General features: G+C 54.2%; 2 protein-coding genes across 2 annotated transcripts in view; one reads left to right on the forward strand and one right to left on the reverse strand.

Moving 5' to 3' along the window:
- Positions 1 to 7035, forward strand: part of LOXL2 (lysyl oxidase like 2) — a 104663-nt gene extending 97628 nt beyond the window's left edge. Inside the window, exons 11-14 of the mRNA XM_082401959.1 lie at positions 47 to 162; positions 1336 to 1472; positions 5237 to 5348; positions 6094 to 7035. Coding sequence (XP_082258085.1) covers positions 47 to 162; positions 1336 to 1472; positions 5237 to 5348; positions 6094 to 6173 — 445 coding nt within the window. The 3' untranslated portion in view covers positions 6174 to 7035. The remainder of the gene's footprint in view (positions 1 to 46; positions 163 to 1335; positions 1473 to 5236; positions 5349 to 6093) is intronic.
- A 952-nt stretch (positions 7036 to 7987) lies between these two features.
- On the reverse strand, positions 7988 to 19574 carry R3HCC1 (R3H domain and coiled-coil containing 1; the record flags this gene model as incomplete). Its single annotated transcript, XM_082403044.1, has 9 exons — positions 7988 to 8313; positions 9247 to 9342; positions 11140 to 11210; positions 12460 to 12632; positions 13586 to 14183; positions 14910 to 15047; positions 16867 to 17312; positions 18388 to 18501; positions 19563 to 19574. The coding sequence occupies 9 exons, from the start codon at positions 19572 to 19574 to the stop codon at positions 8177 to 8179; spliced, it is 1785 nt and encodes a 594-aa protein (XP_082259170.1). The 3' UTR covers positions 7988 to 8176.
- Between the last annotated feature and the right edge of the window lie 1430 nt (positions 19575 to 21004).

Here is a 21004-nt window from a genome sequence, read left to right on the forward strand (position 1 = left end):
CCGCCACTCCAGAGACTGACATCCAGGCCCCCTCTCTCGCCCCCAGGCACTACCACAGCATGGAGGTGTTCACCCACTACGACCTGCTGAACCTCAATGGCACCAAGGTGGCAGAGGGCCACAAGGCCAGCTTCTGCTTGGAGGACACGGAATGTGAAGGAGGTATCTCTGGCGGGGCAGGTGGTGCTGGGGAGCTCCGGAGGGACTCAGGTGCTCCCGTGTGCGCCCACCCGGCTGGAAGCCCAGGCCTGGCGCAGGTCTCTGTGTCACCCCGGCCACTGCTGACTCTCCCCGTGACCGTCCTCACTGGGGATCCCATGACTATAGCCTGGGGCTGGGGGGTAGGCAAAGCCTGGCCATAGAGGCACCTGGGTCCCCAGAGTTATGCTGACGGGCACGGCTGGGTCCACGTGGCCTCCCGGGTAAGGCCCAAAGCCTTGAACCTGACACGCAGTCCCCTCCCACGCTGGCTGCCACAGCCTCTTCTCCCTGGGTCCCAACACAAGTGCCCCCGCCACACTGGTTCTTACCTCCAGGTTCAAGTTAAACCCTCACTCGGAGGTTCCCAGACCCTCTCGACTGCCCCAGGCAGAGGCAGCACCGCGCTCACACCCCTAGTCAGCTGCCACGCCTGCACCGTGACCACCTGTGCGCGCACCTGCCATCCTGGCCCGACCAGGCTCTCCCAGGGGAGACTCGATGACCCTTGTCAGCATGGCCGGAGCTCAGAGTAGCGCCCAGACGAGGCAGCCTCTCGATAAATGGGTGCGAATTGTCAGTGGTTGACGTGGCCCCTGACATGCCAGGAAATCACACAGCAGATAGGTTTTGAGCACCTACCATATGCCAGACAATGGACCGACCCAGGAAGGGTCAGAGAAACAAGCCAGACCTGAGTCCACATCCAAGTACAGATTCCCCAGAGGGAGACAAGGTGACCCCAGCATCAAGCTCAACAATAAACACCAAAAACTTACCCAGATAAGCATACGCTTCATTCCTAGGCTGATACTCCTTGGAAAGGCCAAGGTGGGCCAGAGTGGCCAGGGAAGGCTTCGTGGAGGAGGGAGCAATGGGTTGTGGGTAGGGAAAGAGGGAGGGATTCCATCAAAAGGAGAGCACAGAAGGGATGGGCTGCCGAGCCCAGATGAAGCCAAGGTTGTCGGCTTGGGAGAACGGAGAGATGCTGAGGGTGGGGTCTGGGGATGTCACGCACCCAGCAGGGCTGCCCGGGGCCCTTTGTGGGCAGGGTGGCACAGATGGCAGAGGAAGCCTCTTCCGGCAGAGGGGTCGTGGGTGCGTGGTGACTGGGCTTCCCTCTGCCCCTGCCTTCAGACATTCAGAAGAGTTATGAGTGTGCCAACTTCGGCGAGCAGGGCATCACCATGGGCTGCTGGGACATGTACCGCCATGATATCGACTGCCAGTGGGTCGACATCACCGACGTGCCCCCTGGAGACTACCTGTTCCAGGTGAGGGGCATGAGAAGGGGCTCCAGGCCCCCGCTGATGGGAGGGGGTGTCTCTGCCTTAGCAAGTGGGTGGGTAGCCTCCTTCTGATGGTGCCCAGGCAGAAAACGCATGGAGGCCAGGCCACCTGAAGTGCACAGAGTCCTACACCCGGAGGCTGTCACTGTCACCCAGATAACCTAGGTATGTGAGACATGCAGGCCCCTGGGGAACTGCAGACCTCCTGAGACATCAATTCAGTTAACACCTGGTGCTTGCAAATCAAGATGCATCTGAAGGCCAGATTTGGTCCTCAGGCCAGGAATTTGTGCACAGACTCTACGGCGACCTACACCTCTTGTGTCCTTTGGAGCTATACTTTCACCTCCACCCCATCTCTCCCAGTGCCGTCACCCTGCCTTGCTCTGTGCTGTCAAGGCTAAAAGCAATCCCACAAAGAGCCATTCACTCCCAAGTGTTTGTGACTTGCCTCTCCCAGAAACGTTTGCCTCATAGAAGAGGATCTGCAGAGGGGGCAATTTTCAATGTGAAGAAATGAATCTATAATGGTAGGCTGTTAGGGACTAGAGACAGCCTTTCCGGTGACTGTTTGTGTGGAGACTTCCCAGGACTTCCACATACGCTGTCCAGGGGGAAGGCCCGCCCTGAGGAGGAACTAAGAGGGCTTGGCCTCCCACCTTCCCGCAAATAGCTGCGTGCTCCAGCCAGGGCCCTGACTGCTGGAGGAGCCAAGGGGCACTGTATCCCCACCGTCTCCCCTTCTGGTGCACAGGTGCACTCCTGCCTGTGGAGGCTTCCTTTCGCCTTCTCATTTTTCCCACATCCCCACCCGTCTTGCTTTCAAGCTTGATGGTTGGGTGGCAGGTGGGCGACCAGAAATGTGTCATTCTGTGCTGAAAGCTTTCCTGAGGGGGCGTTCAGCCAGCGCAGGGCCCAGTCACGGTCCCCACCCTATAGACAGTCCTGGGAGGAACCGACACCTGCAGGGAAGTGACCGCAGAGGGGTTTTGAAAGTTTCCCTGGTCAATTTCAGAGACTGAAAATCAGACAGCCAAGCGCTTTTCCACCCACAAGCCCAGAACCGCAGACTTGGAGAGGACCAACCGAAGAGCAGAGAGCTCTTTATTTAAAAACTTGAATATCCATGTCTCTGGGCACGTACTCCATGCGTGGTGGTGTAGGTTTGAGGTCTGCTATCCCTTTGCCTGGGGGACGGGTAGCATCGTGTATTCTGACAATGTCTATTTAATAACTGCGGCTCCTTGAAGATCAGCGATGGGCCAGAACCTGCCTACGCCCTGTGAACCCATGGTCTCATGTAATCCCCCAGGGATGGGTGTTACCATTACCCGCATTTCACAGCCAGGCCAACCCAGGTCACATTGACTCCATATTCTGTGTTCTCAACTCCTAAACTATACACGTAGCAAATTAACTCATTAGGGGCATGTTCATGGAAAAGACTGTCCCTTGTGATAGACGTGGAGCTTTAGATGTGTGAGAGCCCCGGCCTGTGTCAACGGTTCTCTCCATTCCCATGTGGACCCAAGTTCAGGCACCAGTAATGCTGCACCAGCGGGAGAAAGCCAGGCCGAGGAGGAGGTGGCATCCCATCCGGAGGGGCCTGTGCACAGAGGCTCAGAGGCAGGGCTCACTGCGTTACTAGGTTCCTGGATCCACAGCAGATCTTTTTACTTTTTTTCAACACAAGGTTGCCACTGCCACTGCCACTGCCAATTTATTTATTTTTCGTTTGTTTGTGGGTTTTTTTTTCAAGTTTTTAAAAATTGAGGTATAGTTGATTTACCGTATTATATTAGTTTCAGGTGTCCAACATAGTGATTCAGTATTTTTCTAGCTTATACTCCATTTATAGTTACTAGAAAATATTGGCTCGATTCCCCATGCTGTACAATGTATCCTTCCTTGTAGCTTATTTATTTCATACATGGTAGTTTGTACCCCTATCTTTCCCTTTCCCTCTCCCTATTGGTAACCACTAGCTTGCTGTCTGTATCTGTGAGTCTGTTTCTTTTTTGTTACATTCACTAGTTTGTTTCATTTTTTTAGATTCCACGTATAAGTGATAACATGCAGTATTTTTCTTTCTCTGACTTATTTCACTAAGCATAATACCCACCAACTCCACCCATGTTGTTGAAAGTTGCAAAATTTCATTCTTTTTTCTGGCAGAGTAGTATTCCATTGTGTATATATGTATCGCATCTCTATCCAGTCATCTGTTGATGAACACTTAGGTTGCTTCCACATCTTCGCTGTTGTAAACCACAGCAGATCTTTTGTCTAAGGAACTAAAGCTACTGCCCACTGATCCTCACGAGATTGGAAACCATACATCTGAGAGTCTGATGGGATTGTGGAGACCATTCTTTTCAGTCCCCACCCCTGCACCCAAGTGGGTCAAGCAGGCCCTGATAGCCCCTACTGCCCACACGGTCACCCCGCAGGGACACCTGGGTGGGCTCCCTCGGGGCACGGCTGTCCATGGGCAAGGGGCTGCCCGGGCCTTGGTACAGGGGGTTTGTCTGTCCTGGTCTATGAGCCATGCATGGGCTGGGGCAGGGGACAGCTAAGGTTGTCGGGTAGAAAAGAGATCAAAGAAAAGTAAGGTCACCCCAGAGTGGGACATCGACCTGCCTTACCTAGAGACACAGAGTCACGGTGGTAGCCTAGGGCCCCCAGAATGGCCTGCACTGGCCAGGATGCAGGGCTGGGGGCCCCACTGGCCCGTTTGCCACAGCAGCTCTGGCAGGGCCCAACCAGCCTACTAAAGGGTCACGCCCAGGCCCTTCTGGAGGGAAAGGTCCTGAGGGCCCCAAACCTACAGAATGTGCCTTAACTAGCAGGCTACCCCTCCCCCATCACACTGACCTAGGGCAGCTCTGCCCCCCTTGTCTCCCTGGGCTCTCAGCCCTTCCACATGTGGCAGGGCCCTCGGGAAAAGTCTCGTTTGTGTCCTCCATACCTTCGCCCACAGCCCCAGGCCCAGCTTCTGTCCCTTCCCCCTCCCCCTCCCTCCCCTTTCTCCTCTGGGTTCCTCACCCCAAATCTCCCTTTTCTGTCCGCTCTCAGAAGCCCCCTCAGAATGATGGTCTTCCTGCCCCTGCTCCTTTGGGCTATGCCCTCTTACCTGGGATGATGCAGAGGAAAGGGGTGCAAGGCGGGCCCAGTCTCCCCCAGAGCCCAGGCCCTGCACTGGTGAGCAGGAAAGGCTTCGGGATCCCCTAGAGCAAACCAAGGCCTGGAGAGTGGAAGGGACATGTCCAATGTCACACCGCCGGGAGCAGTGTCGTCTCCAGCACCCAGGGCAGCCCCCCTCCAACTCCCCACAGCGCCCGGGCCTTGCCCCCACCCCTCCCAGCACATCCTGCTCCCCGGCTCCCTTCTGGCGCCCTCAACAGCCGTTCCGTGGCCTCCCCAGGCCCCAGTTCCTGCCTCTGTACCAAACCCCCAGCGCACCCAGGAGAGGGTACGATTGTGTGTGTGTGCCTGTGTGTGTGAATTACACCGAGACAGAGTGCGCGGAGGTCTCATTCCTCCAGGCCTCACCCCCCTCTGCCTCCCCGACCTCATCTCCGACCAGCTCTGCGCCCACCCAGCTGCTCTTGGAACACAGCACCGGCCATGCTTGCTCCCTTTCGTGAGGTCAGCCCGGCTCTGGGGGCAGGCCTGGTCTCAGCATCTCAGCTGGGCCTGGGACGGAGGGTGGCCGAGGCAGGACCCCCTCCGACCTGACTCTCCCGCAGGTCGTCATCAACCCCAACTACGAGGTGGCAGAGTCTGACTACACCAATAACGTCATGAAGTGCAGGACCCGCTATGACGGCCACCGCATCTGGATGTACAACTGCCACATAGGTAAGGCCCCCGGGCCCTCCTGGGGAGCACAGCGCCTCAGGCCTGCCAGGTCCCCCCACGCCGCAGCCCAACTCCAGGAGACAGGCAAGAGCTGCCCCACTTTCTCGAGGAACCAGAGCAGCTTCCTAACTTGGGTAAAGACTTCAGGGAATGGGGCCAGCCTCGCGTTTCCACACACAGGAAGGACACTGTAGACACCACAGGCCTGGATGGAGACCGGGTTTTCACAGCCAGCTCTGGCTAAGGAGAAAGGACGGGACAGAAACCGGGCCAGCCCAGCGTAGACCCCAAAGCTATTTCAGGGCCGGAGCTGAGGCCACGACCTCATTACGCATGAGACCTCAAAAATGGGGGCGTCAGCAATTTGCGGGCTCTGTGTATCGTTTTCCTGTCGAGAGCTAGAAGCTAGTCAACCACTGTGGCTACTGGTTGCCAGTAAAGAAGCTTTTCCTTGCGTTATACAACCCGGGTTCCAAAAGGGGAGGCTGAGCTTTCTCTTCCGCAGGAAAAGTGATGGCCTCGCTCTCGGTGGAGGAGAAAACGAAAAGCACTAGATTTAGTCGCTCCTTCACTCGACTTTGACAGAGCAGCTGACATGGGCCTGGCCCTAGAGATGGCCGGCACCTGTCGCTGCCCCGGGGGTGTCACATAGAGGTGGCCGCCTGAGGAGGGTGGTGGCTCCAGGGACCCTGTGACCTGTGCATCTGGTTTGCCAAACCCTGTCTCCCTGATGCCCACCCCTCAGGTGGTTCCTTCAGTGAAGAGACAGAAAAGAAGTTTGAACACTTCAGCGGACTCATAAATAACCAGCTCTCCACGCGGTAAAGCAGTGACATGGTCACCTCCTGCCTTCGGGCCACAGCGCGTCTTCCCCAACGACTGATCGGATCGCCCTGCTCCCCCTCATCCAGCCTGGCCCCGCCTGTCTCAATGCCCTGCAGCCCCGGCCAAGCTCAGGAGGAAGGCGAGGAAGGCATGTTCCTGACACCTGCAGGCTGGGAAGGCCTCTGGGGCTGGGGCTCGTCCACGGGGCTGTGGGAGCAGTTCCAACAGAGAGCCACCCTGACCAGGACCCCAGCGCACAGGTTGTCACCAGCTTGTCCCACCCCAAGCACAGTCCGGTCCGAGTCTCACCACCTGCTCGGCTCAGCACAGATAACACGGGGCCATTTTCTTCTCAAGTTACATGCTGGCAACGTGAGTGATCAACCCGAGGAGGTCTGGCTGAATCCCATTTCTCCTCCTCTTGGGTCGTTTCCAGCCAACTGGAGTATCTAGACTTCTCTTCCAGTTAAACAAACTGCCTCCACCCTCTTCTATCCACACATATAAATAATGCTGCCACACGTCTTCTGATTCAGTGAGCTCAGAGCTGGTGCTTCTCTCCCCCCCACACCCCCGTGTCCTCTTATTTTTCAAGATACTATTATTATATTCTATTTTCACAGACTTTGAAACACAAATTTAGTGGCATTTCATATTGGGCATCTGGGACTTTGAAAGTATAGCTCGAAAGAAAAACCAGCCCCGCTGTGTAAGTGACTCCTCTTTCTGTCCTTCCAGTTCTGTAACTGATTCAACGGTGCTATAACCAGGGTCCTGGGTGATGAGGACACTTACCGATCGCCATGTGTCACCACGGACACTTACACATACTTGAAACTTGGAATAAAAGATTTATGACCTGCACGTGTGTTTCATTTGGGCCTCTGCACGCAGCCCCTGAGCAGCAGGGCTCCTTTCCCTAGTGGGCAGTCAGGGAGCTTGGCACCCTTACATGTGCTCTCCTGCAGAGACGTGAGCTCCTGGGCCCCTCCCGTCCGGCGTGGCCACGGGGGCCTCCTTCAACGCACACCACAGAGGAGGGGCGACTCCTGCCGAGAGCCGCAGTCTAAGGAGGTCAGGAAAATCAACAGAAACACAGGCCTCAGCCTTTCTTCAGCTCTTGTTTTTTAGTGAAATGTGCCGGGGGCACAGTGGTTGTGTGAGGACCAGATTGGGACATCTAGACTTAAGTCTCAGGCTCTGGGGGAGGGCAGTGAAGTAGATCATGGGTCCCCGGGGTGCAGTGAGGGTGGACCCCGAGCCAATCAGTCTCCCCACAGGTGCGGGACCTCTGTGTCACAGCACACTGTGGCCCAGCAAATCGAGGGGTCCACGATGACCTCAGAGCGCCAGGCAGGACCACTCGGCACCAACTCCGCCCAAACCGTAAAGATGAGTGCGCTGGGACCTTGTCCGCACAAAGCTGCCCTCCCCGCCGTTCCTGTGAGGGGGGAGAACTCGGCGGGCATTTCAGATTTCGCCTCTTGGCTTGTTCATGTTTATTTCCACAAGGACCCCCCCGTGTAACCCGCACCACTGGTAACACTGGGACCAGTCCAAAGAGGGGGGCCTGCAGCACTGCCAACAGCCCCCAGCTGCTCTGCGGGAGACTGGGCAGGTGTCACACAACAGGTGTACCCTGCACCCCCAAACCGGCAGGCTCTGCGCAGAAATGCCTCCGAGGCCCAGCTGGATCCTCGAGCCCAGTCAACTAGAGTGACGGGAGCTTCTTCAGCAGCCCCAGGTCTCAAATGGGAGGCGAACAGCGCCCCCTAGTGTCCCGCGGCAGACCATCCCATTTTGACGCAATCACGTTAACAATTCTTACATTTTTATTTTTTCTCAACTTCTGGAACTAGACCAAGGTAAAGCCCCCATGCCCCACAGTGACGCTCCAAGGATGGCTCAGGGCTGCTCTGGTGTGTGTAAAGGCTTGCGGTGTTGGGGCCCCAGCTGAGGACGGGGTCGGGGGGGGGGGCGCCGATCCAGGCCGCCTGGGCCTCTCAGGGCCCCAGGGTCGGGGGAGGCTCCACTGCAGGCCGCTCTTTCTTTCTGTGTTGGAGCCCCAGGGCCCGGGCCACCAGCCTCCGGGCCACGGCTGTGTTTGTCTGTGGCCTCTCCTTTGCCAGGCGCAGAAGCTCTAAAAGGAAAGCCCCATGGCGTGGGGACTTGAATTCAAGGCTATGGCCTCTCCTCCCAGCAACACAGCGGCCTCAGAGGCCATTAGTGCACGGCCAGATGCTGGTGAGAGGGGGCCACCTAGGGCTCCAGGCCCCCCGTGGGGTCCTGACTAACCCTATCACCCCTCTGCGCCCTCCCTGTTTCTCTGTGGCGGCAGTGTTAATCCTGTCTACCCCCTGCTTTGTAGGGCCCTTTGAGAGGGAAAGCAAATCAGGATGGGACACCTGGAGCTCTTGGATCAACAGACAGGATGTTTATTGTCCCCAAGAAGTCTGGGACAAAGACCACGTAATCCACAAGAATGTGGACCGCCTCAGCAGGCTTCTCCCAGGCCAGTTTTGCCAGCCGCTGCTTTGCAGCCATGGAAAACTGGCCTCTAAAAGCCCCCCTCGTGCCTTCTGGAAGGAGGAGAGGAAAGGGGAGGAGATGTCATTTATACGGCATCTTTTGTGTGCCCCTCACCGCTGTGGGCATGTGTGCCAGGCTTTCTTATTCACTCCAGTGCTTATCTCACAGAGAAAGAGACCAACTCACAGACGTTAGGTGACTTGCTCAAGGCCAACTTAAATAAGTGCCAGAGCCAGGATCACACCGAAGCCCAAGCTTTTTACCCTACAGCAAAACATGGCTTCCACGGCCGTACAGAAAGACCAAGCTTCCCCCTGAGCCACACCGCAAGAGGTGTGAGCGGAGGGCAAGCCTGGGCCGTAGCAGCTGGCAGACAGCACTGCTGATGGGCCCCCCTGGGGTGGGGAGAAGCACCCCACTGGCCGCAGCAGCCCAGGAGCCCTAAAGCAGAGAACTGAAGAGGGGAGGGAATCGGAGGGAAGGCCCCGCCCCGCCCAACCGAACACTCACACAGCCCTCCCACCCAGACCCCCGGCTCCCTTACTTGGCCTCTGCAGGGCCTTCAGCTTGGACTGCTTGGTTCCCTGCGTCAGGGGCCGGATCTTGAGCGTGGAGAAATCCCTGGTCAGGGCCTCAGCAGCTATGGAAAGACAACAGATCTGGAGCCATGCCCTCTTCCTCCTGCTGAGGCCTCCACAGGACCCAGGAGCACGAGTGTCACCCCGAGGCCCACGCAGGTGCTTTTTACTCCCATTCAGAGCTCAGGGACAGGGCTGCCCCATGAGCTTGCCTCACCCCCAGAGCCCGCAGTCCTGCACGGGGCCACCCATGCTCTCAGATGCAGAGCCCGCTCAGAGCCCAGCTTCCACGTTCCTGCCCCGGGCTGGTCGGGAGCCACGTGAGCCTACGGTTCTGACGTCAGGAGAGGCAGGCCCCCGCCTTCCAAAGCCCGGGAGCTTAAAACAAACGCCACCCTTCCCCAACTCAAGACCCTCCCAGGGCACGTGCCCTCACTGCCCCAAGCTGTGCCAGGCCATGGAGCACTCAGGCCACTTAACAGACACGGCACGTCAGAGCTGGGAGGGGCTTCGGGTCCAAGCCACTGTACGGATGAGGAAACTGGGGCCAGGACGTGGCCTGCCCGTGCCACACAGCTAGGTGGAGCCCGGAAGGCAGCCATGGCCACGCCTAGCCCACTGTTCCTCCTTTCCGAGGACCAGAAAGCCTCTGGGCCTCCCCCTGCCCCCGCCTCTCTTTCAGTGGCTCCCTCCCTGGGGTTGAAGCCCCTACCTCGCCCCAGTCCTCTTGCTGCCTAGACACTGCCCCCCGTCCCTGAAACCCCAGGCTCTCCTGAGAACTGGGCCCACCCCGGCCACGGTCACTCCCAGCTCTGTGTTCAGAAGCTCTTGTTGTGAGAAGCCCAGCCAAGGGCAGCCGGGTACCAACTCTTTACAAATACACCCAAACTGAGCAGTGGGGTGGCAGGGGCAGCTCAGGAAAGTGGCCGAGATGGAGGATGGGCACCGTCCAGAGCTACAGCCAGGAGGCTGGCTGGCCTCCCCAGCTCTGACGCCAAGAGTCTTAGTAATCCTGACCAGACACTGACATCCAGGGAACTCAGTCTCCCCATCTGTAAAATAGGGGTCACCTGACCTACTTCTTGGCACTGTAATGAAAACGGAATGAGATGCATCTGCTCAAACTGTATGAAACTGCCAGTATTTGAATGCTTTTGACCTATAAAAATGGCACCTTCGGGACTTCCCTGGTGGCACAGTGGTTAAGAATCCGCCTGCCAATGCAGTGGACATGGGTTCGAGCCCTGGTCCGGGAAGATCCCACATGCCGCAGAGCAACTAAGCCCGTGCGCCACAACTACTGAGCCTGCGCTCTAGAGCCCACGAGCCACAACTACTGAGCCCGCTCGCCACAACTACTGAAGCCCATGCGCCTAGAGCCCGTGCTCCGCAACAAGAGAAGCCACCGCAGTGAGAAGCCCACGCACCGCAACAAAGAGTAGCCCCCGCTCACCGCAACCAGAGAAAGCCCACACGCAGCAACGAAGACCCAACACAGCCAAAAATAAAATAAATAAAATAAATAAATTTATAAAACAAAAATGGTGCCTTCATATGTTTTCATTTAGTATGTGGAAGTCCGTAGGGCTTGGCCCTACGTGCTCAGTAAAGGTCACCTGAATCTGAAACCTCTGAACTGAAGGCACGAAGATGAACAGGCGAGGCCGTGAGCTTCCTGGCCCGGCTCCTGCTCTGCAACCCCCAGGACTTCTGGAGGGGCTGGGAGACACCCTGCCAGTCCGCCGGCTCAAGGAAGCCTGCACCCTGACCTGGGGGACCCCCGCCCAGGGAACCCTAGGCTCCCGCCCTCCCCAACGGCGATCAGAGGGGGGGCCGAGCCCACCGTGCAGCCGCCTCACCTGAAGCCAGGCAGGGAAAGACCCCGAGCGCGTGCGTGTCGTCCACCCACTGGATCTTGAACCCCTTCTCTCTGCCGGGGAAGAGACAGAGTGACGAGGCGAGCAAATGGGCAAAACCCCTCCTGCTACAGGAAGTCCCCTCCCACCGCCAACCCTCAAACACTGAGCCCAAGACTAGTTCCGTCTCCTCTGGGAAGGAGACGACCATCGGGCGCAGACTTTCTCTGAAGACCAGTCAGCCTCAGAAAGAGACACCACCCCCGTGGCTGGATGGGCCCCCCACTCCTAGAACTGAGGAAGCCAGGACACAAAGCTCGTAGCACACGATGCCAAGGGCGAAGGGGGCTCCTCACAGGTGCCGTCACGCCAGGCCAAGGGCGTGGGGTCTGAGGCTGGAGGCAAAGGGTTTGTGTGGTGGGCACAGGACCTAATACAAGCGTGTCAATGCAACTGCCCCTGTTCGACTTTCTTTCTGCTGCTCAGGAAAGCACTCCGAGTCTGGGCCCCATGGGAAGCCAGAGCAGTCCCGGGGCCCACGGCTTCTCCGTGGCACTGCCACGCCGGCCAAGGAAGCCACCAGTGGCCCCGGTCTGGCTCCGCCCGCACGGGTGGAGAGCTAATGAGCCCCTCGAGCTTTCCACCAGCTCAGGCTCGGGGAGGGAAGGGGAGGCTGCTCGGGAAGCGGTCAGAAAGGGGGCCCTGAAGAAAGGGATGTTTTCAAAGCCTAAGCAGGAAAAGAGAAGGGGGACTGGAGAGAAGAAAATGAGCATTTGGAAAAAGAAAAAGAAAAAAGGAGAAAAGATTGGATTTGGATCCAAGGAATTTGGGGAAACAAGAGAAATCTTTCTCTCACTAAATCCCCATCTCCTATCTCCACCAGACCCTGCCCCAGGGCCACTCAAGCCCAGTTCACCCCAGAAATAGTTCCTGCTTGGAAACGGCCCCATTCTGCTGACTGACCGACGGGTGGCTGCTCGTGGAGCAGGGGAGGCAGGGGCCCCGCCGGGTCCTGGCCACCATGTGGGTGTGTGGGGGCCGGGACGGAGATCTGCTGCCCGGTGCCAGCAGGACCAGGTCTCGGGCCTCTGGAGAGTGTCTGCAACCGAAACCTCAGCTCTCCTCCTCCACAAAGTCACAGCCAGCAAGCCAACTGCCCAGGAGGATGGAGCCCAGAGCAACCACATCTACTTTCTGCCTTTCTTTCTAGATCGCTGGGCACCGGGGGAGGGGCAGGCAACTGTCCCCCACAACAAAGGGGTGTCCTAGCTCCTCTCCAGAAGTTGGGCACCCCCTCCTCCCCACCTCCCCGAAGCCTCTCACTGGAACTCGGAAAAGGCTGCCAGCAGGTCCTCGGTCTTGAGCGCCGGCTCAAAGTCGTAGATCTCCACCACGTGCGCAAAATCCTTCTCTCCAGGCAGCTCCTCTGCGAAGGAGGATGTGTCCACGTGGATCTTCTCTACCTGAATCTCCTTCTCGGTCAGGTTGTCCGTTATCTGGGAGAGATCAGACCCTTTAGCGAGGGGAGCTCTGACACACATGACTCCAAATGACTGCCCTCAAAATCACACGCTGAGAGTCCTGCAGGCTTCTGGGTAGATAGGGAGGTGAGCATCCCGGGCAGGAGTCTGGGAAAGACAGCAGGATGGCGGACTGGGCCAGAAGATGGAGAAGCATGAGTTTTAGGGGAGTCCCCACTGGGTGACTGGCATGGACACACATTATGTTTCACAGAATCCCGAAAACCCTATTCTATAGGCCCACTTTACAGATGGGTAAACAGTCAAAAGAATTAAGTAATTTTGCCCCAAGTTGCCATCAGTAAGTCACAGAGCTGGGCAGGCCCAGGATCTTTCCTTCTCTCATTAATGATGTGATAATAAGCAAGGCTTTCTGGCGTCCATCCTTCATCTGTAAAATAGCGATACAGGATGCCCGCTCTCCCAACTGACACTGCAGCCAGGCTCAGGGGCGGACACATGACACACAGTTCCAAGGGTACAAGATCTGTAAGACAAAGCTTCAGGCAGAAGAGTGATTTTCATGACCAACATCTGCAGTGCATTCTGAAGCATGTGCACATCTATGTTACCTTGGGCAGTGCGTATCATTACCTGCTATTTTTTCAGATGAGGAAACTGAGACTAAGAAAATGACTTGCCCACAGTCGAACAGCTCCTACATGATTGAGCTGGGACCCAAATCCACACCCCTGATCCCAGACCCTGAGCCTCCTGCCCTCTGCAGTGTCAGTCCTGACTCCTGGGGGCAAGGCCCCTGTGTCCCTCCCCGCACATCTGCTAAGGGATCCCTATCACCCAACACCCAGGCCTGCTCAGCCAGCACCCGCCCCCCACCCCTCCACACCATGACCCTCGGCCCCCATCCACCCTCGACTACACCCACCTCACTTCCGCCCTCCCTTTTCCGGGCTTAAGAGCCTCATCACCTCCTGCAGCAGCTCACTGTAATCGTCCTCCTCGGAGCAGCTGCCCGGCCCCTCCTCTTCCACCTCGTCCTCTTCCTTCTCTGCCGCCAGGCTCCTCTCCAGCTCACTCCCACTCCCGTCTTCCAAGTCTGGCTGCAGACCGGGCCCCGGCCGTGTGGCTGACTCCGACCTGTCTCCCGTCCCTGAGTGATCCTCTGGCCCTGGGGACTCAGTGGCCACTGGGTCTGGCAGTGACTCTTTCTCACTTTTGCTACGGCCTTTTCGGACCTCTGCTGCCTGCGTCGCCAACACAGGAAGTTCCTGATCGGAGGTGGGGTCCCCAGCACGGATATCATCGGGCTCTTCTGGGAGCCCGCCAGCTGGAGCACCTCCCTGAAGCCCTGGGGCCGGGAGGGGCGCCCATTCTTCTCGCCTGCGCAGCGCCCGGGGCACATACAAAGCCTGGTCCGGCTTGCGTCCACGATGCCACCAGCCGGCCCGTGCTCCTCGGGGACCAGAAGCCGCTCCCTGGCTTGAGGTGGACCTCGGACCGCGGTACTTGCTAGGGTGGGAAGCAGGAGGGCGGCAGGGGCCAGAGGGCCCATCTGAACCGGGTAACCTGGAGCAGGAGCAGGCGGTCATCAGGGCGGTGTCTGGGCCCCAAGGAAAATGGTTTACTGGAGCGACCTGCCATTCAGGCACGAGGCTCTCAAGTCGGCCTTGGGCAAAAACCAAAGCCAAAATGACCCTCAGAAACACCTTAACGAGGCATCAGAGTGGAGGCTGGATGCGCTGAACAAGACCAAAGCAGTCAGCTCTCCCTCCAGCGTTGTAAAGCGAATATGAGGCCGCCGAGTCTTCGCTTACTCACAGGGTAAGGTGAGTACTAGCACTTAGGAACTGCGTTATTAAAAAAATATGTAACTTTAAAAGCTAGGATCATAGTCATCATGATACGATCCTGCAAGATGCACGTGGAAACAGGTGAGTGAAAGCCCAGATGTACTCTCGCGTTCCGTGGCCTCTGCGGGGCACAAGCTCACTGAGAGCACGGCTGGGCAGACACCTTCACTGTTTAAACCACTCTCTCTTTCTCTCTTTTGGCCCGACGTGCATAAGCTGAATTTGCTAAAGGAATTCCACAAACAAGGCACATCTACTCCGCTGCTGGAGCAGAAAGCAGCACTGACTCTAAGCAACTGCAGCTGGGGATAGAGGTGGCGGCCTGGGGGCTCCCGGCCCTGGTTCCCTCTCAGACACTGACCAGCTCGCCCGACCACTCCCCAACCCCCTGCCCCCCGCTCAAAGAACTGCTGAGGGGCCTCCAAGGCGGCAGGATACACACCTGATGTCCAGGTGACAGATGACTGTCCTCCTCCTCCAGCCCTCCCCAACAGAGAAGCTGCTCAAAAGATCAAAATTCTCTGCTGTCCTGTGAATCAAGTACCGGAGGCGACTGGAGAGTGGGGGGAAGAGAAGGACCCTGGGGAGCAACGGGAAGGGGTGCTGAGCAGGGGCTCCAGGTGCAGCCCCCAGGCCTGAGCCCCACCGAGTCCACTCCCAGTTTAACGGTGGCTTAAACACTAGGCTCCCTCTGCCCCCTCGGGTCCCAGGCTGACTGCAAAGGACCTGCCAATAGAGGTTACGACAGGGAGCTACTGGCCCCACTCCCCTTCCAGTGCTGGGCCCCTTCGGTCTCGGGTGATGCTCAGGGTTACAAGTGAAAGGTGCAGCTGGCTTCAGACTATACTACAAAGCTACAGTAATCCAGACAATATTGGTGTCTTGGCACAAAAACAGAAATATAAATCAATGGAACAGGAGAGAAAGCCCAGACATAAATCCACACACCTGTGGTCAACTAATCTATGACAAAGGAGGCAAGGATATACAATGGAGAAAAGACAGTCTCTTCAATAAGTGGTGCTGGGAAAACTGGACAGCTACATGTAAAAGAATGAAATTAGAACACTCCCTAACACCATACACAAAAATAAACTCAAAATGGATTAAAGACCTAAATGTAACACCAGACACTATAAAACTCTTAGAGGAAAACATAGGCAGATCACTCTTTGACATAAATCACAGCAAGATCTTTTTTGACCCATCTCCTAGAGTAATGGAAATAAAAACAATAATAAACATATGGGACCTAATGAAACTTAAAAGCTTTTGCAAAGCAAAGGAAACTATAAACAAGACGAAAAGACAACCCTCAGAATGGGAGAAAATATTTGCAAATGAAGCAACTGACAAAGGATTAATCTCCAAAATATATAAACAGCTCATGCAGCTCAGTATTAAAAAAACAAACAACCCAATCAAAAAATGGGCAGAAGACCTAAACAGGCATTTCTCCAAAGAAGACATACAAATGCCCAAAAAACACATGAAAAGCTGCTCAACATCACTAATTATTAGAGAAATGCAAATCAAAACTACAACGAGGTATCACCTCACACCAGTTAGAATGGGCATCATCAGAAAATCTACAAACAGCAAATGCTGGAGAGGGAGTGGAGAAAAGGGAACCCTCTTGCACTGTTGGTGGGAATGTAAATTGGTACAGCCACTATGGAGAACGGTATGGAGGTTCCTTAAAAAACTAAGAATAGAATTACCATATGACCCAGCAATCCCACTACTGGGCATATACCCTGAGAAAACCATAATTCAAAAAGACACATGCACCCCAATGTTCATTGCAGCACCATTTACCAGGTCATGGAAGCAACCTAAATGCCCATCGACAGACGAATGGATAAAGAAGATGTGGTACATATATGCAATGGAATATTACTCAGCCATAAAAAGGAATGAAATTGGGTCATTTGTAGAGACGTGGATGGATCTAGAGACTGTCATACAGAGTTAAGTAAGTCAGAAAGAGAAAAACAAATATCGTATATTAACGTATATATGTGTAATCTAGAAAAATGGTACAGATGAACCGGTTTACAAGGCAGAAATAGAGACACAGATGTAGAGAACAAACGTATGGACACCAAGGGGGGAGGGGGGTGCGGGATACGAACTGGGAGATTGGGATTAACATATATACACTAATATGTACAAAATAAATAATTAAAAAATTTAAGAAAAAGAAAGATGCAGCTGGGAGAGGCCTGAGAGCAGATTATTAAACCTAAAGGCCAAGGTCAGAACCAGCTGCGAGCCCGTTACTTTGGATGCACCACTGGGCAAAGGGGCACAAGAGGCTCCGGGCGAACCCTGGCCTTTTCAGCAGCAGAGTGGGCGCAGGCAGCCCAGGGCCCGACGCCACCATCACACCAGCTTACTTTGACAGCTGCTTCTGCAGCAGGAAGCGGTCCAGCTCCTCCTGGATGCGGTGCACGAAGTCATTCTCGGCTGAGGAGAGGAAGACGCCGTCCAAGCAGAGAAGGGCCAGGGTGACAGGTGGGAGAACCTGCGGGGCAACGGACACGGCCGCGATCAGAACGCGCCCCGGGCCCACCCTCGACCAAGGCCAAGGTCTCTCCTCCGATCGCAGAGGAGCCGGGCTCCGAGGCGGGGAAGGGACGTGGCCAGGGTCGCCAGGCAGGGCAGTAGCGGGGCAGCAAGGGGTCTCCCGGCCCCTGCTGCGCTCGCTTTCGCTGTCCCCGGGCTCGCGCGTCGCCGCCTCGGGCCTGCTGAGCCGGCTCGACCGACACTCCCCGGCCCGGAAGCGAGAGGTCCGGGGGGAGCGCGAGGCCTGCCGCGAGCCAGCGAGCGGGGCGACCCACCCCTAGGCCCGCCCGCCGCACTCACCGCAGCCGCCCCGCGCGTCGCCGCCGCAGCTCTGAGGGTTCCCAGAAGCCTGCGCGCCTAGGAGCCCGAGAACCACCCGGGCCTCGGCGGAGCCGCAGCGCCACCATGCGGCCCGGAGGAGGCATGGCAGCAACGGCAGAGGCGTGTTCTTGATTGTTTTGACCCTGAGAGCACACTGTCTCCTAGGATCAATTATGTTTGGCAAATACTTTGAGGTGGCTCCTATATGCTAGGTCGTGGGGATACCAGATTTTCCGGTTCATTGTTCCCCTCCCTAGGAACGTAAAAGAGGAATAAATAGGAAGTTTCTGGACACCAAGAATTTCATCACCCTTTGACCACCGCTGCCCTTCCTTGACCCTTATTGATGGAACCTGCAAAGAGGTCCAACTCACACCAAAAGGCCACTGACAAGGTGTACTAGCCTTTGGGTAACAGGGCGGGGTAGACACTAGAATGGTGATTTGCAGGCCATCAAATTATACTATCTTGCTACATCTAAAAATAACTCCAGCACCCACCTTAAATAGGGTTTGAAATTCTTCCCATCAGACAGTGTAGGATGAGCTATTATAATCTAGGAGACCAGGGTTGAAATCCTCCTCTTCCCTGAAAGGTGCTGAAATGTAAGCCTTTGATCATTCTGAATCAAGCGGGCCCCTGAGTTAACAGCATTGAAGACCCAGGTTTTAGTACAGGGGTAGGACAGTCTGAGTGGGCCCTGCAGTAGGCTATGGGCAAGGTCACAGGGAGAGTGTCCCTCAAAAGGCCAGGTAGGAAAAGCTGGGAACAGAAAAATGAAGAAAAATTAAGATGCATTTTGCTCTCTTGCAGTTTCTTCCAGAGTATTTCTTTAAAAGGATGGTGGTATTATATCACATTTACAAAAACTATCTTTCTGGATAGTTTTTCAAGAACAAAAAGGATCTAGAATAAAGACAGCACCAAGTGCAAAGAGAACTCAGGGAGGTGAGTCATGGGTCTCCTTTTCAGCCCTGGTTGTTAAGAAGAGATTCTGAAGGCCTAACAGGTCCCCTGCCCCAGCCTCCGGCCTGGCGGGGCATCCGGCCCCTGGGGATGTAGAGGGCAAAAGGCAGCAGGAAGAATAGGGACACCCATTTGGATTCTGACTCCACCAGCCCCACCCACACTCCACACTGGCTTAACTGAAGTGGAATTAGGCCCGAGAGAACGCTTAGGGGCCACACAATGGTACCATTTCTCTGACCAGGCTTCCATGATGGGCGGTTAGGGTTAGGGTGAGGCTGAGAGGCAAGACCACCTAGCAGCTATGGACCACACACGACCTGGAAGGATATGCTTGCTACTTAGAAAACAAAGGCCCAACTTTCTCAGCAGAGTGGCCATCTCTCCCCAAAATGAAGGAACCAACCAAAAACCCAGGACACAAGCCATACCTCCACCTCTTGAGAGCTGCTGGTCCGTGAGAGAGGACTTCAGCACATTCAGAGAGGCTCAGAAACAAAGCTCTCAGAGGAAGGCTGCCCATGAACCCAGTTTCCACCACACCCTCTTCAGGTAACTTGGAGGCTGAACAGAAAAAAAAGTATCAGCACGAAGGCCTCCACTTGTGGGTGGAGGTTACCAAGAGATGCCAAGATAAATGGGGAAGGAAATCAAGGCACATCTACCCACACACTTTGGGGACAAATACCAGGTGAGCGTTGAATGGGCCCAGTCCGAGATAAACAAGCAGAACAAAAAGCAGCAGGATATGCAGAATTTCTACAGCAAAAACAAACAACAACAAAGAAAGCATAATAGGAAAGAGAGGACAAGGGTATATTGGAAAGTTCTCTTGAGAAAAGAGAAGAAATTTCAGTTAATAACTACTTCACATTCTCAAGGAAATCAAAGAAAGTCTGATTTCCATGTCGCAATGGATAAACCAACAATGACATGAAAGCGAACTGTCAGAGGCATGGAAAGACATAAAAGAGGCAATCGTGTTCATCACAGAAGCAGCAAAAACTGGAGTCAACAAAGTTGAAAACAAATCAGTGACAAAGAGTAAAGCCTTATGAAAATGAAGGTAACGACTATTTACACAAAGTTTGCCATATAAATGGCATGAATTTAATCTTTGCAGCAGCCCCTTCAGATGGCGATTGTTACCCTTATTGTAGGGGAATAACCTGAGGTTTAGCCAAGGAACCAGCTACTGCGCGCAGAGTTGGAACTCACTCTAATCCAGATCTAGCCTGACCGTCACGTCCATGCTCCTGAACACCCCCTGACTAAGATCTTCCATCTTTAGAATGTCATGAGAATTGATGCTGTGGCCAATAGCCAGACACAGAAGTCAGGCATTAAACAAACTAGACGAATCCAATCAGTTCGAAAAGCATGCTATGTGTGTGCTGTAGAGTTTTACCTCAAACAGGAGGAATGATTGAGTGATGATGAAAGGACTGCATGCAGGGGACAGGGGGTTGCAAACAGTCCCATCTTGAAGGGAAGGACCTAGAGTCCCCTGCTACCATAGTGACCCTAAATTACCATCCAGTGCGCCTTTCCTTGCTATGGGTAGGATCACCGGGGTCACCCACAGCTCTGGAGTCTACGTCCCAATTTCACATCTCCTCACTCTAAGCAACCTGAGATGGCATTACATCTGTGTAATGTATTTGATGGTATTAAACCGTCTACCAGTAACCTCAGCTTGCATGAGCTAGCCAACTATTCTCTCCACGTTTAAGGTTAAGTGTAAGAATATCCCGTTTATGTTTGTTATCAAAAGTCCTTGTAATGTTTACATAGTTTTGACATATGTATTAGAGAATCTAATACATTAGGTGGTGATTCCAATTTAAAAAATGAAATGGATCTCAGACTTACAATTTTCAATGGGCAGATGTAAGAGTATTTAACTAAGTTTGTAAACAGTATTATAATAGTAAAGAGAACTGGAGTCACAATATTTGAAGATCAACAAGAGTTGTTTAGATACAGCACATAGGAAGGTTTTGCTTCATAGCCTGCTGAAGCACCCATTTGATATATGTAAGAAGAAAATCAGGACTTCCGGGAAGATAGAGTAAACACACTTTTCTAATTCCTTCCACTAAATACAACTAAAATCCCTAGACATTATATATAAAACAAACATAAGGAGATTCTGAAAGGTGGAGAAAAGAAGGAGACAAGCTATGGACCTCCAGTTCCAAGGAACAACAACAACAACAAAAGAACAAAACTACAGAAATCCAAGCCAAGACATAACATTATTAAATTTCTGAAAACTAAAAACAAAGGAAATTTTGAAAGCAGCCAGAAAAAAAGAAAAATTTTATCTTACCTAAAGGGGGAAAATTATTTGAATGACAGTGGATTTCTTGTCAGAAAACAGAAGGACAAAAAACTTTTTTCAAGTGCTGAAAGAAAAGAATTGTGAATCCAGAATCACATACCCAGTGAAAAAATACTTCAGGAATAAAGAAGAAATCAAGACACTCTCAGATGAAGGAAGATTAAGAGATTGGTTGCCAGGAGACCTAGCCTGAAAGAATGGCCAAAAGAAGTTCTCTACACAGAGAGGAAACAATGAAAGAAAGAATTTTGGAACATCAGGAAGGAAGAAAGAACACAGTAAGCAAAGATGTAAGTAACACAATAGACTTTTCTTCTCTTGAATCCTTTATATTATGT

Source organism: Balaenoptera borealis (genome assembly GCF_965194805.1).
Source record: "Balaenoptera borealis genome assembly, chromosome: 8".
Classification (NCBI taxonomy): Eukaryota; Metazoa; Chordata; class Mammalia; order Artiodactyla; family Balaenopteridae; genus Balaenoptera; species Balaenoptera borealis.